The 14,891-nt window shown below is 33.6% G+C and overlaps 1 protein-coding gene across 9 annotated transcripts in view; it reads right to left on the bottom strand.

The window, feature by feature from the left end:
• The window catches only part of DACH1 (dachshund family transcription factor 1), a 351,662-nt gene that overhangs the window by 193,583 nt on the left and 143,188 nt on the right, over positions 1-14,891 (bottom strand). For all 9 annotated transcript variants that reach the window (XM_015851658.3, XM_015851656.3, XM_085553891.1 and 6 more), the window contains exon 2: positions 9,005-9,120. In XM_015851658.3, the coding sequence (XP_015707144.1) occupies positions 9,005-9,120 (116 nt within the window). The remainder of the gene's footprint in view (positions 1-9,004; positions 9,121-14,891) is intronic.

Genomic DNA, 14,891 nt, shown 5'->3' with positions numbered 1-14,891 from the left:
ATGTGCTGCTGTGACACATAAGTTACCTGTTACAAATAATATAGTGATGTATAGATTATTTATATAATATAGTAATATAGTCCTTTTATTTTCATATTTACATCCATTTATTAAGCATAGAGGAAAAAAAACATTGTTTGCACTGCATTAAGCAACATTTCTCATAATTTTAAGTCCAACAGTGACATTGTAGAGTTAATATTGTAATAATGCAAGTATTTCTGGGCCTTCTTGTGGTGGATTGATGCATTGTAACGTGTATTAAATAATTAGTCATCCTTGACCTAAACAATTCTATGACCCAAACCATTCTATGACTGTGCTCTTAGCGCAGCACGATGAATAAAAGGAAAAGGAAACTTAGTAGATGCATTTGTGCAAATTGCACTGAGTGTAACATGTTCTTATTTCTCTAAATCAGTCTAAATTGACTCACTGGAATTAAAACTGGTTTGAAAAGAGATGATTTAAGAACTACTTGTTTACACCTAAAACCATTTCATAGAAACACATTAAATTCTTATGTATTCCTACTTTTGACAGAGGACAAACCATGTAAACAATTATACAAATAAAGAAACAAGGTAACTTTGTCACCTCTCAATATTCAGGTAGTAATAGGTAGCAGCAAACAAACTAAGTGGTATTATGCTTAATAAGTTGGTTATATTAATTTATAAAGAACTCTGTCTTCCCTTCCCCTTTCACAGTTACTGTCACACACACATACATCCATACTCACTAATCTTCTGCAGTCTTCCTATCCCTTTCCATTTTTCTCACTTTTTCTCTTTCAGTGTCTCAAGCACAGAGCAGCTTACTGATAAGGTAACATACCTACGTATTTCTGTATCTTGAAGGAATAATGCAATGTCTTCCTACCTAAATAAAGTATGAAACTATAACAAACAGCTTGACTTTTCATAAACCGCAAGCACTGGGGGTCAGCACCCTGAGCAGCAATTGACATATCATTTTATATTAGCAACATGCTTCACTAGTACATCTTACAACATGGTTCATTTTATATCACAGCATTGTTCTAACACAAATACCCTCTGATTTCCTGCCAAGAAGAATAAGCTACTTGCACATAGTCTGGAACCAAGCTCATGCAACAATCCTGTCTTGAAATTCTGATCCCAGGACTTCTATCAGAACATTCTTCCTCTTAAAAAACACCTTGTCCCAGTTAAGACTAATTTGTGATATCTCTAATATATTGTGTAAGGCTACAACAGTAACAACAATACAGTGCACTGTGAACAACTGATATTCATTATCATTCTTATTGTATGTTATCATGCTATACAAAATTCATGCAGCCATTGTTATTAGGGTCTTGAGGACAACTCATAGTGACTGGTTCTCCTTGGAAAAAATGACAGTCTGTTTTTGTTGTCTGAAAAGCTGGATATGACATGATCATTAGATGCAGTTGGCAAAGACAGATTACTTAAAATAAATCTTGATAAAATTAATTAATACATTTCTCAGCTCATTATTTTTTTCTTTGTTTGTTTAGTCATCTAAAGCTGTTCAGATGCAATGATGCTTGCTTGCATACTTTTCTTGAAGAACTTGAGTTAATTCCTAAGTTCACTTGCTTCCTAAATCATATAACAAAAAGGTCTGTGCTAACTGACACCTTTTCTGGATACTGCCTTTATATTCCATGAGACCTTGTATGAGACCTTGAAAACTGCTCAGATATTATTCTTAAATCAGAGAAAACTGCATTAAAAAAAAAAAGAAAAAAAAAAACGAAAAAAAAAAACAACAAACAAGGTAAATATACTAAGCTACAGTTTCTCCCTGTACTATGGAGAATCTCCAAATATATTAAAAGGAAATCATAAAGCATAACTTTGTAATTTATAAATTCAAAGTCATCTTTTATTGAATGCAGTACTACTGGATGCAGGTCATATATAAACAAGGAGAAAAAAAATCATTCACCTTTCTTAGATCATGTAGTGCAAAGATGTAAGTCTAATTCTACAGAAAAGAAGACAGACATCTTAATAGAATTCAAGAACTTAAATGTTGACGTGATGATACAGAACTATACTTAGAAATGTGATAAAATTAAGCTTTGAACCAAATCTTGCTGCACTTACCTAACAAGCGCCATCTTACTAACTTCAATCAAAATCATTCAGTTCAGAGACTGCCATATTATCACTGTGATATTATGCCCAATTCAGTAGGTCAGCTTCACTTCTACTAATAGGGTTTAATAAAATACTATGTTCATGATGTTTAAGATGGCAATGCAGTGTTTGCTCTGTAAAATAATAGCTTCTGAAATGACTATCAAATTATTTTTGATGAATATTCTTTTTAAAAATCAAGAGCTTGGCTGAAAAAAAAAATATCATGTCAGTGATAAGAAAAATCACCAACACAAGTGCATGATTATCTTGGTTTTTTGCCATTTGAAGATTTTGCCTGAAATATGAGCTACAATACAATCTCAGTATTTACAACTATTTATAAGCTTCCACTCAAAACAGTTTTATCTTACAAAACAATCAGTGTACTCTGCAGTACTTATCTATTCAGTAACGTTTTCATTTCAATTATAAACAATAGTAATTTGGAATAAAGAATGTTAGAATAATGACTAGTAAACAGTTCCATTATCAGATCCAAATTTAGTCACTGATAACTGTGATATGCCTGTCTTCAAGAATGAGATTGCAATTGCTTTCTTTTAGCTTTTTATTTTGTTTTGGCGTACCCATGTGTTTTATAGGAGACAATGACAGTAAAGTATCTTCTTTGGAAAAGGTGTGAGTGTTTTGTTTTCCAAGATGTTTTTCCAAGATGTTTTACAATTTGAAACACGAAACTGGAATTTAGATGAGGGTCACATCAGAGGTGTGTTTTTTTTGTTGTTTTTTTTTTTTGCTGATCATACTAAGCTTACTTGGGAAAGCTGTAAATATCTTAAAACCAAGACACATTACTAAAGACTTGTTTTACTAATATCTTTGAACAGTTTACAATCACTGGATAAGATCAACTGTGATACTACAGAGCCATCACAGAAATACCATTCATAAGGGGGATTTCACAAACCAGTAATGTTACATCCTTAGTCGTCAGAATATAAAGTTATCCTGACTCAGGAAGAAACCAAAAAATCTTATTTTTTTTCAACTAAAAAATTAATAAATCTGAGCACATCACAATGTAATGTTAAATGAGTGGTCATAAAATGAAGATGGAAGAGAGGATTCACTAGCTTACGGCTGGCTAGAAAATAACTTCACTCCTCAGTTCCTTCTCATGTACTTTGAGTGCTACTGCATATCAGTGCTATCCACACTGCCTAGATGTTGGGGGTTGGACTTGATGATCTCTAGAGGTCCCTTCCAACCCCTACTATTCTGTGATTCTATGTTTCAACCCATAGTTTCTTTTGAAGTGAACCAACTTTTTCCCTTTGAATCAAAAAACCTGGGAGGATTTCTGGAAACAGTTCAATCCAGGGACTTTTCTCAATAGTCCTTGGTGAACACCCATGAAGTCTGACTCTCTGAATTACATAGTATAATACTGTAAAATGTGCAAGTTCTTACTGATTACAAGTTTGTAATGAAAATGCTTACAATTGTGGAAGTAACTCTTGGTGTTAAAAAGATTTCATGACTGAATACAACTATGGTTTACGACAAGCCTAAGTTTTCAAAACCTTCTCATGCTTAGAAATGCCTAAACATAAAATACTTATTGTTCTAGGTGAATATGGTTAAATGGCTTCAGGTTCAGAGACAGCTATAACATGCCTGATTGGAAATCTTCCATACATTTGCCTTCACTAAGCCATGAGGTCAAATCCTAGTTTCTTACAAAGTGTTCCTCAAATCAGTGACTGTTGGCTTATTATGGGGATCCTGAAGCATATTCTTATGTTGTATTTTCTGCCCACATGCTATACTGCATCTCATTTTATCATAATGTTTCATTTAAAATGAAAACAGAACAGCAAAATACCAAAAGTAAAAAATAATGAATTTACATATACTAGTATATACAGCTAAACACTGAAATTCCCACTGTGTTATGTATTCATATTTCCTTATCTGCTGAAACAGTACCATTTCATTTTGAGATATTACAAAATGCGTAGCTAAATGGAAAACAACTTCACTATTAACTAGTGAGTCACTGGAAGTAAACTACTGAGCTTACTGAGTGATTTTCAACTTCTTATCTCCTGAGAAACTAGAAGATAGCTCATCATTTGAAGGAATGATAATATGGCAAAATTATGACAGTGTTTTCAGAAGAGGACAGGTGGCCTGAATTAAGCCTCAATTAAGATATTTAAATTATGAAATACTACATTTACAGAGTATAGTCAGTATATCTTCCCACCAATACATCAACTAGTGAACATGATAGAAGCTTTCACATTAATTATAATGACTACTTCATTAACGGAAGTGCAAAAATGTTTGTGTAATCTGATTCAATTTATTGAATTAGATTACAGTTTTATCAGTCTGAAAGCAGTGTCCTTCCTTGTTTTTGCAATATGTTAGTTTATCCTTACCAGATAAACAGCACATCGTACAACAATACTAATCAAAAACAGCGTTCATGTTAAAAATGACCAAGCACTAACAATCAGAACACCGAGTTAAGGCATTTTAAATATCTTTTAAAAGAAATATGGGATAGTCACTCAACTTTAATGATTCAAGGATGTTTTAATCAACACGAGATTGCCAAATGTGTGGAAAACATCAAACAAGTATCTGAACAAAAGGTTTGCTCCTCAAGAGCACCAAGTAGATGATTCTGATTTAAATGTACTCTTAAGACATTACAGGACTAATGCAGAAAGACTCCAAACTATAGACTTTGTGTCCTGGCAGCATCAAATATATGAGCATAATACCAATGATAACTATATTTTAAGCTTTTTTTTTTTTTTTTTTTTTTTTTCCAGTTCTGCCAAATACAACATTAAATAGCTGTGAGCCAGTGAATATGAAATTAATTATATTTTTAATGTTTCTTTAATTGCCAAACAATTCTATTTTCTGTTTTAGTAGAAGTATTGTCACACAACTAACAGCTGTGTAAGCGAATGACCTTTGTCCCCCACCCTGAAATGATCCATATAAAACCTTTCAACTCTCACTTTATCCTAACCCTCCATAAAAATTATTTTGTACCTCAGATAGTTCTGCACGGGATGGAAACTGAAGCATACTTTTATTGGCTGAGGTCAAAGGGAAAGACAGAAAGTAAGGATGAGATTAGAAATGATACTTCCAGATTATGAAGATTACTTAAGAGAACAAAAGCACTGAATGTAGGAAAGTAGTTATAATTTAAATAAATGAAATATTTCAAAGGGGTCTTAATATCTTTACAGTGGAAAAGAAGGGTTTGGTATCAAATGTGGAATAAGTGGGTAGAAATACTTGTCACATAAAGCGAATCTGTTCAAGATTATAATGACAGTAACAATAATAATAACTACTAATATTATTTTCACATAAAGTTAACAAAGTAATAAATTGAACATGGAAAGTGCTTTGAAATTTCTGGACAAAGAGAAAGCTATATACATATATGAAAATAGTATTCTTATTATTGCAATAATGACTTCCTAAAGCACTACAGATTCATATTTTATCACTGAAAGATGTGGTTTCTGAAATAAATATGAGAGCCTTACAGTTACTTTTTTTTTCATTACAGTTTCAGGCCAAATTGTGGAAAAAATGAGTCCAAACTCAAATGTAAAATACATAAGAATAATTGCAAAAAAATTTAATATGAAAAATGAAGAGAATAGCTTTTTAACAATGATGTGAAAATAATAGAAACATCATTTTGCCTGTCATATAACAGTTGCAGAAAAAAATATACAGGGCACAATGTATATCATACATGAAAATCCTAAGCTATTCCATTTCAACTTTACAAAATCTTGAAGGACATTGGTCAACAAAGGATCTGCAATATACAGAGGTATGTGGGCCTAAGTTTACTATGATGTACCATCTATTTTGGAACAGCTTCAAAGCAGTCTCTAGATAAGCCTATCTGACCCTACGCTGGACTCTTCTACTGACTGTATCTCCAGCTGCATTCATAACAGGCCCAGCAGATTTTAATTCTTCAGAGAACTCAAGAAAATCTTAATTTACCATTATTACACATTTCTCATTTTTGCCACAACTTCAAGTCTCTAAATACTTTTCTAAAACAAATTCTTTCTAAGTGACAATGTAACCTCCTCTGTGTGTGTTTTTGTAATTAGGCCAGTAATAGAAAACAGTTTCAAGGGATCCTAAAATTGGCCTCCTGCAAAAATATGCAATTATGAATTTTCATGAGAAATCTCAACAAACAATTCTGTACCAATATTATCTGCATACAGAAGTGAAGGACACAAAAAAGCTCCTTTGGAAGCCAGAATTCTTAGATTTAAATGCATACTTCTGTATTGTGCAGTATTTTTTTTTTTTATTTATTTTTAAAGGGGGAAAAAATTTCTTTTAAAAATCACACATAAGATCCGAGTATACTTAACAGATCTGTGTTTCTTGAAGAACACTAAATAGCATATAATTGTGCATGTGATCACAGATACTTTCATAGGCTGGAAGGAAACTTGGTTATTATTTTTGAGTTTGGGGCTGGATTCTAATTTAAACTTTGATTTCTCAAACAAGAAGACATCTTAGGGCTACAAAGGCAATTCTGGGAATGGGGTGCCATACACAAAGAGAGGTTCAGAGAACCGGGACTGTTCGACTCAAAGAAGGACTAAGGGATTGTTATAAGTATGTATGAATACCTGATGGGGAGCAGTAAAGATGATGGAGCCAGGCTCTTCTCAGTGTTACCCAGTGATTTTGGCAAGGGGCACAATGAAATACAGGAAATCTCATTGAAAAGTAAAAAAAAAAAAACATTATCTGTACCAATTGTCTTTAATTCTGAATTATTTTCTTCTTTTTTAGTCATCATTTTAGAAGAATCTACATCTGTTTCCAGGGGCGATATTCTAAGAAACTGAATCTGTACTGTGTATTTATCATTAACTGATTATGACCAGCCCTTCAGGACTAGGGAGGGACTGGATACTTTAGGCATGAGTTGTGGCTTTAAGCTGCTTCCTTATCAGATTAAACAGTTCTGCTGACAAGGTGAGGATTATTTTCCTCTTTTTTATTTTTTTTTAATTTTATCTTATTTTCCTCTTTTTGGCCAGCTTATTTGTCTCTGCATTCTTTCCTGCCAGATCATTTATTTTGGTATTTTGCTGTCTTACTTCCCCCAAAATTTTTTATTTTTCATTGCAATTTATTATCTCTTCCACATAAATGTGGATACCTGTGCCATAAAATTTCTGTTCTTTTCCCACACACAAACAACCTATTTTCTTATTCCATTCGATCCTGCACCTTTTCTCTCTCCTATAACAGACTATCCTGTAATTCTTAAAGTTTTTCTTAATCTTAATTGCTTTTTTTTTTTCCTCTCTTTTTTGTTGTTTTTTTTTTTTTCTTTAATTTTGCTGGTGTCACAACTGTCCAGATTGCCCCTCTAAGTACTACTTGCAAGACATCATCACATGCTCACCGACACTTTCAGTCCCATCTTCCTTCACTTTACAATGCTCTCTTATTTGTCAGACTCATTTGCCTGACTTCATTTCATTCTGTCATTCCTCTTGATCTTTAGTGTTTCAGAAAAATGTAAATATCTATAATATCACATAGAGCAGCACACTGGCATGTGCTGTTTCCTGAGCTGTGCACTGTTCTGGAATGCATTAATCAACTATGACCAAAACCATGACAAAGATCATGCTCATACTTAAACAGAATCATAGAATCAAAGAATTGCTAAGGGTGGAAAAGACCTTAAAGATCATCAAGTCCAACCACGACCTAACCATACTACCCTAAGTCTAACAACCCACCACTAAATCATGTCCATGAGCACCACATCCAAGCGGTTTTTAAACACATCCAGGGATGGTGACTCAGTCACCTCCCTGGGGAGCCTATTCCATTGCTTAACAACCCTTTCAGTAAAGACATTTTTCCTGAAAAAAAAAAAGTTTTCCCCAGGAAAACTTAAATAGACACATGATACACTCAAACATCCACCTGTTTATTCAATCTCCAATGTCTCCCAGCAATCCCACTGCCTGCTTAGATCTGTCTAGGTTATTCTTTCCTCTGCTTTGGAGAACATCAATGCTAGAGACTGAGCAGTGCAAACAAGTGGGCAAGTGGGGAGGAAGTGGAAGCTCTGGTGAGTTTTGTAGAAGCAAGCAGGAGATTTTAAGTCAACTGTAACATGAAAACAGAGAATGTAGCAATAGGGTCAACAGATTGGCTGCTGGGTGCCTTCAGACAATTCTATTCAATTCCTGCCTGCAACATAGCCTTTCTTAATTTAATTCTAACTAGGAGCAAGGCAGAGTTATAAGATGTTATAGTAACTTTCAAAAGAAAATAGTAGTTTGAGGAGATTGTTGCTGGACTTTAGCATAAGGTCTCTGGAGATGTACCAAAATTAGAATTTCAGAGTGAAAAATTAAGGAAGAGATACGTACAGCATGGAGTTATTTTAACTAATTCAGTTTCTTCAGGAAACTGTATTCATGATGATGTTATCTAATCAAGCAAAGAAGAAAAAAAGATACATGTTCTACTAGAAATGAATGGGGAGCCCCATTCATGATAGGTAAGGAAGTTCATACTTTGAAAGATTTTTGTTTATAAATAGCAAGGGGAAAATTATAAAGGATTATCATTTGCTGTCATTTCTATTTTAAACTACCGAGCTGCCAAAATTTCTATTACATACAATACATTTAGGTAGCAATAATGTTACATTACAGAACTCATTTATGAAATTAGGGTGCTGGTTTCCTAGGCTGTTAATTTATTGGCAAGTGAATATAAGCCAAGTGTTCAGAAGTCTGCTTGTGTCAAGGTACTTCTAGTAATCCTACCTGTTGGCGGGATGATTCCGGGAGACATTAGGCCTGGGACAGAATGTGGCATGATATGAGAATTCTCTGGGGACGTGACACTTTGAGTCCTCTTAGGAGGCCTTCCAGGTCTAGAACTGAAACAAACAAACAAAAAATTTTTACAATTAAGCTGTTGTCTTACACATCATTTCAAAGTTGTTTCAAGTGGTAACATGGACTGTAAATAAATTTGTTTCAAGGACGGTTGCTTTTGCAGTTAGATGTAATAGACTTCCATCACTAATTAGATTACATGCTGAATTCATTTTCCTCATTGAAGATCAGCCGCTCTTGATGCATAATTCATAGCGTGCACCTCGTTACCTGCTTCTTCATATTAATATCTATACACAGTTTGAATTGCCTCGTTTGCATATGCTAAAGTTCTGCATGCAGCCTTCAGCACGAAAATTATGCACTAACTTGTAATAATTATTACAGTCAGCCTGCTATTGATTTATGAGACTTTTAAAAACCAAATATGTGTAGTACTTGTAATGAATGATATTTTAAGGTTCTTCAGGAAATTAAAAGGCAATGGCTGCCTAAGGAAATGTTCTGCTTGTTTGATTTAATACTACAGTTAGCTGGGAGGTGGAATGAAAGAGTGATTCAGACCTATAGCACATTTTTCAATGATATGTTTTATTACTTTGCACTGCTAGCCTGATATCTAGATGATAAATGACAATACATATCTAATGTGTGAAAAGGTCTTGCAATTTCTTTATTTTTTGTCATTTAAAAGATAAGTCAAGTTATCATTTAACCCTTATTCTTTTTAAAGTGAAAATCTCACTAAGTCACCTTCTTTAAATATACTACTTTATGCCAGAAACAAATCAGAATTTTTTTGTAACATACTGTAAAGAAACTGCTGCCATAGCAGCTTACTTCTGTCCAGCATGTGAAAATAAAGGGCTTCACGTTTAAACACTCCCTGTCTGTTAAATGCTCACATACACAACTTTCCATCTCCTGGACCCTGTAAGTAGCATACAAATTAGATACAGATTACAATAACAATACTTATTACCCACTTACATGCAAATATGTATCTGCTACAAATAATGCATATCCAAAGGCCCTCATTCCTACATATAGATCATAACAGGGTACTACTGCAATACCCTATACATGCTTATTTAGAGGACGTTTGGATGACTTCAAAGAAAAAGATGATGTGATAAGCAATTGTAAGACATCGATGAAAAATACAGTTTGTCATAAATTTGTATGTAAAAAGTAAAAAAAGAAAAAAAAGCTGTGGAAGGTCTGTCTCCTTATGTCCTTACACTAGCAAAGCTCTTATCAAAGATAATGGATTTTTAGATATGCTGGAAGTGAGGTAGGTAATAAAAAACCTCTGTTTTCTGTGCATATTACTTACTCTTGTGTTTGGAAATACCTCTCTTTTTGCAACTTCTACCTTTAATAAACCAAAAACAATCAAAGTACAGGGCATTTTCTTGGAGTTTAATGACTCAAGGTACTGAGTCATTAACCTTAACTGATCATTAATTCCCAACTTAATGTCCTGAGCTGAGGTCATTATCAAAATTATAAGCTCGATAATTCCTTTGATTGATTTGGGTCATTTCATCTTCCTTAATACAAACAAAATCATAACATGTTCACAACTACAAGAAAAAAACAGTTGTAGAAAAATAATATTGTCTTATTTCAGCTCAGAGAACCAAATTTAGTGTCTTCATCTCCTCTGAGATTTCTTTTGTAATTTACAATAACAACAAACATACCATGAATGCACATAAAGCTGATAAAAATTATGAACAAAAATGTTCTGATGTAATTGAAATGTTTCTAATATTTTCAAACGCACCCACACACAAAAAATTCCACTATGTAAGAAAACTTTAATGGCTTACTTTAAATATCTATGATAATGGACTGTTCTCAAGTCACAGCCATGAAGTGAGTATTGAAGGGTCCAATAACAGCATACAAAAGGGGAGCACTACATACCAACAGCTACCAAGTCATTAAAAACTTCACTCCTGCAAAGATTCTATTTGATAAATTAACACTTACTGACAAATAGTCACAATAAAGGCAGATTTATTTTGTCTCAGAATGCAATTTTTGCAAATGTACACAAGTGGACTAATGCCCTCTTTAAAGTCTGTGAGAAAACACTTGCAAATTGATCCAGCAAGCAAAGGTCAGAAGTAAACCGCAGGTAAACTTCTGAAGTATCAAAGGTAAAATTCTTCCTTGGGTCACCTTTTACATCAAGTCAACTGTTACGCCCTACGCAAAACGTTTGTTGCACTCAAAGGCATAAATGATCCCAGTTACACAATTTTATGCTGTGATTTATCACAAACTTTATCAAGTAAATATTTTCAGGAAGTTATGAACTTCAAATTCCAATCCAATTAACAATATTTAAATATAAATTCTGACAAGTAAATTGCTTTTGTCCTCATACAATTATTATTATGTGACAAAACAGTAACTCTAGTTCACTACAAAAAAGACTTTCCACTGTTTGTAAAATGGTGGAAAAAGCAGTAGTTTTTTAAGTCCGGAAGATCTGATTTAGATTAACAGTGAACTACATAATATGCAATTTAAATGAGTAGAGCTCTGACTGGTTATTCTTAGTACACACCAACTGTCCCCAGTAACAAATTAAATGACAATATTTGTCTTGATCTGTTATTTGTGCTACGTACTTGTTTTCATTAACGCAATTCCTAAATTGAAATATTAACATACAATCTGTTTCCAAGCTGTACGAAATAAGAATTACAAGAGTTTTGTATCAATCACTTCCAAAACTAAAAAAAAAAAAACCAAAAAAAAAACCCTGACCAGTTTGAAAACATGCACGTTGTTTTGAAGCTCATTTTCATTTCCATATGAAAAACTATTTAATTAAAAAAAAAATAAAAAAATAGAAGTATACCGAATGAGTTTCAGTATCACAAATAGAATAACAGAAATAACTTACTGAATTGTTCTTTTGACAGTCATAGAATCACAGAATCATTACATTTGGCTAAGACTTCTAAAATCATCTAATCCATCCATCGCCCCATCACCACCATGCCCACTAACCCACACCCCTATGTGCTACCTCTACACACTTCATGAACACCTCTAGGGACGGTGACCTCACCAGTTCCTGGGTCAGTCTGTTCTAATGCATTACCACCCTTTCTGTGAAGAATTTTTTCCTAGTAACTAAGTTTTCTAAACTTGCAAACTTTCTAAACACAAATTTACTTTCACTCTAAGGTAAGAAACCTGCTTTCAAGAACTCACATTCATAATTCTTATCAAAGTCAGAAGATTTGCCACATAGGCAAATAGGTATGAACTTATTTTTTATGCAAATGATATAATAAAATGCCAGAGCAATGTAAGCCATTTTTCCAGCTGACTTTAGTGAGATATGAAAAACATCTAGAAAAAAATTCTAATAATTCTCTCTTAGCCCCTCCAAAACTAGATTAAACACCTAAGCTTTTTATATATATTTTAAGCATACTGTAAGAGTTTGGTTTATATCTGAATAAAACCCATAAAACTATAGACTGTAATACTGGTTCTTCTAAAACAAGGCTTAAATCAAGATAATGATTAATACACCAATTGGTAAACTATTAAAAGACAAATCATTTTGAATCTGAAGATGACAACATAGCCAAAATAAGCCAACATACAATATCAAGGGTAATAGTACTAGGTCCTGTGGAGTCTTCTTGGACTCTGAAAGAAGACAGTATAGGAAACAGACCTGGAAGTCATAGATATTCTTCCTTCTTTTTGTTTCATTATTTGAGGATAAAATTTTAGAGGGTTGAACAATTGAACAAAACTTCACAGAAGCAACAGTGATTAACTGCTTAAAGAGCTGAGAAGAAGCCACAGGGGAAGTTACCAGTTCCTTATCTACCTTCCTGCTTTTATAAATATAAATATTTAAGCTAGATTTTTTTTCTCTCTAAAATTTAAATTTTCATTCATGAGAGTTCTTTAAGTATGTCTGAATATCACTAACAAAGTAGTCAGTTTTGAAGTAATATGCCTAAACACATTTAGCTCTCTCGAAAGTTGTGTGCTTTACATATGTTTATGTAAGCTTTATATCCACATTTTCAGTCTTTTTTTCACAGCTTGAAAGATATTCCCACAGGTAGCTGAGTTTTATGTTTGTAGATAATCGTCACAATTTACATTTCCAATATACCGCTATGTGACGGGAGACCTAAAAGTGCACACTGGTGAATCTTGAAACTCTCAAAAGGAGAAAGAATGATTTCCCTTTTGCATCAGCTAATTACAAATTTAGAGTTTCCTTCCAGAAACACTGAAAATATTTATTTTTTTTCCTCAGATTTGTAATTAATCCCTTTAACTTTCACAAGCACTTCAAACAATACTATAGCTCTAATATTTGCATCTTTGAAAGAAAGCATTATACATGTATTTTTTCTACTGTGACTGGCATAAAAGGTATAAAACATGACAAGAAACTGAGAGGACATTGTCCAAAACTACAACAAGTTCTCTGAAGGGTGAATAGCCATTTTTCAGTCTTCTGATCAGTGTATATCATTCATAAATCTTCCCTATGTTACTGAATCTAGGAAACAACAGATGGTGGAATTAAACAATAAAAAACAGAAGAAACTGTGGTTATTATCAGATAAAATGTTGCGCTTTGATTACACTTATAAAAGTTTTATACACCTCCAATTGTATTATCAAACTACAAGCTTGCTACCAGAAATCATTTTGAAAGTGCAAAACAATTAAAAGCCTTTGTAATCAGCAGAAAATGTGATCCAGCACAATCGTGTGGAAAGAGGCGAAGGGAGATTAAGAATAGGTCTAATGGCAGACTTTAAAAGTAAGCAGATTTTTCATTCTGCACTTTTTACTATCTGCCAGAAGACAGCCATGGGCTTAAAATTTAAGGGTCTCACACCTGAAAGCCTTAGACACACAGACCTCCCACTGATTTCTATTAGAATTATGAGCACAAAGGAAGGTATTGGCTCAAAAACAGCTTAAATGTTTCACGAGTAGTACATACACCTCAGAGCACGTTACTACTATTTTATGGATGACTGACTGCATGAAAAAACATATACTACAGGAGAAAGTGAGCAACACAGCAGAGAAAATGCTGTGATTAGGTCTTTATCTTTCCAGTGTTCTGATGTTGAGCAATAATTGCTCAATTATGAAGAACAAAATTTTGTTCTTTGTTGTTGTTGTTTTTCAATGCATGAAGTATCCCTAAAGAGGACAGCAACTCCAACCAGCTCTAAAAAAGAAAACTGCCTTTCTAGTAAAAAAATAATAAATTTCAGAGGTGGTTTTCTACATTTAGGACCACAGATTTATTTTTAACCTTGTCGGTGTGCAGAAATATTGTCCTCATTTGAAACTGAGCAAACATGATGCAGTGAAGCTGCCACTGGTCAGGCAGTTTTATCATCAGTAATACTGGGGTGGGGGTGCTACACTCGGGAGGTGATAGGCAGTAAAAGTGCAACAAGCATTTGGCATATTTATTTAATGTATTTTTTATGTTCTTAGAACTGCTTAGAACAGCTTTGAATATCAATATCAATTTCAGCTACATCAGCGTTTATGCATCTCATTTAGGTACGTATTGAAAATCTAGGCTTCATTTCTCAGTTGTTCTACTTTCCCTCGGTGCTTCAAAGCCAGCAGACTGACACAGAATGTTTGACCTCAGATAAGTTAGTTCAATGAAATTTAGGTGAACAGCCAACGAAAGTGGTTATTGTGTGCTAGCAATATGACAGCCAATGGAATAGGACTGAGGATGTCACAGCCTGAGGATACTGGCTGACTTGATGCA

The sequence above is a fragment of the Coturnix japonica genome, chromosome 1, assembly GCF_054131305.1.
Source record: "Coturnix japonica strain WE chromosome 1, WE-NBRP24, whole genome shotgun sequence".
NCBI lineage: Eukaryota > Metazoa > Chordata > Aves > Galliformes > Phasianidae > Coturnix > Coturnix japonica.
The sequence above is the reverse complement of the archived record's forward strand: the minus strand, read 5'-3'. Positions and strand labels throughout refer to the sequence as shown.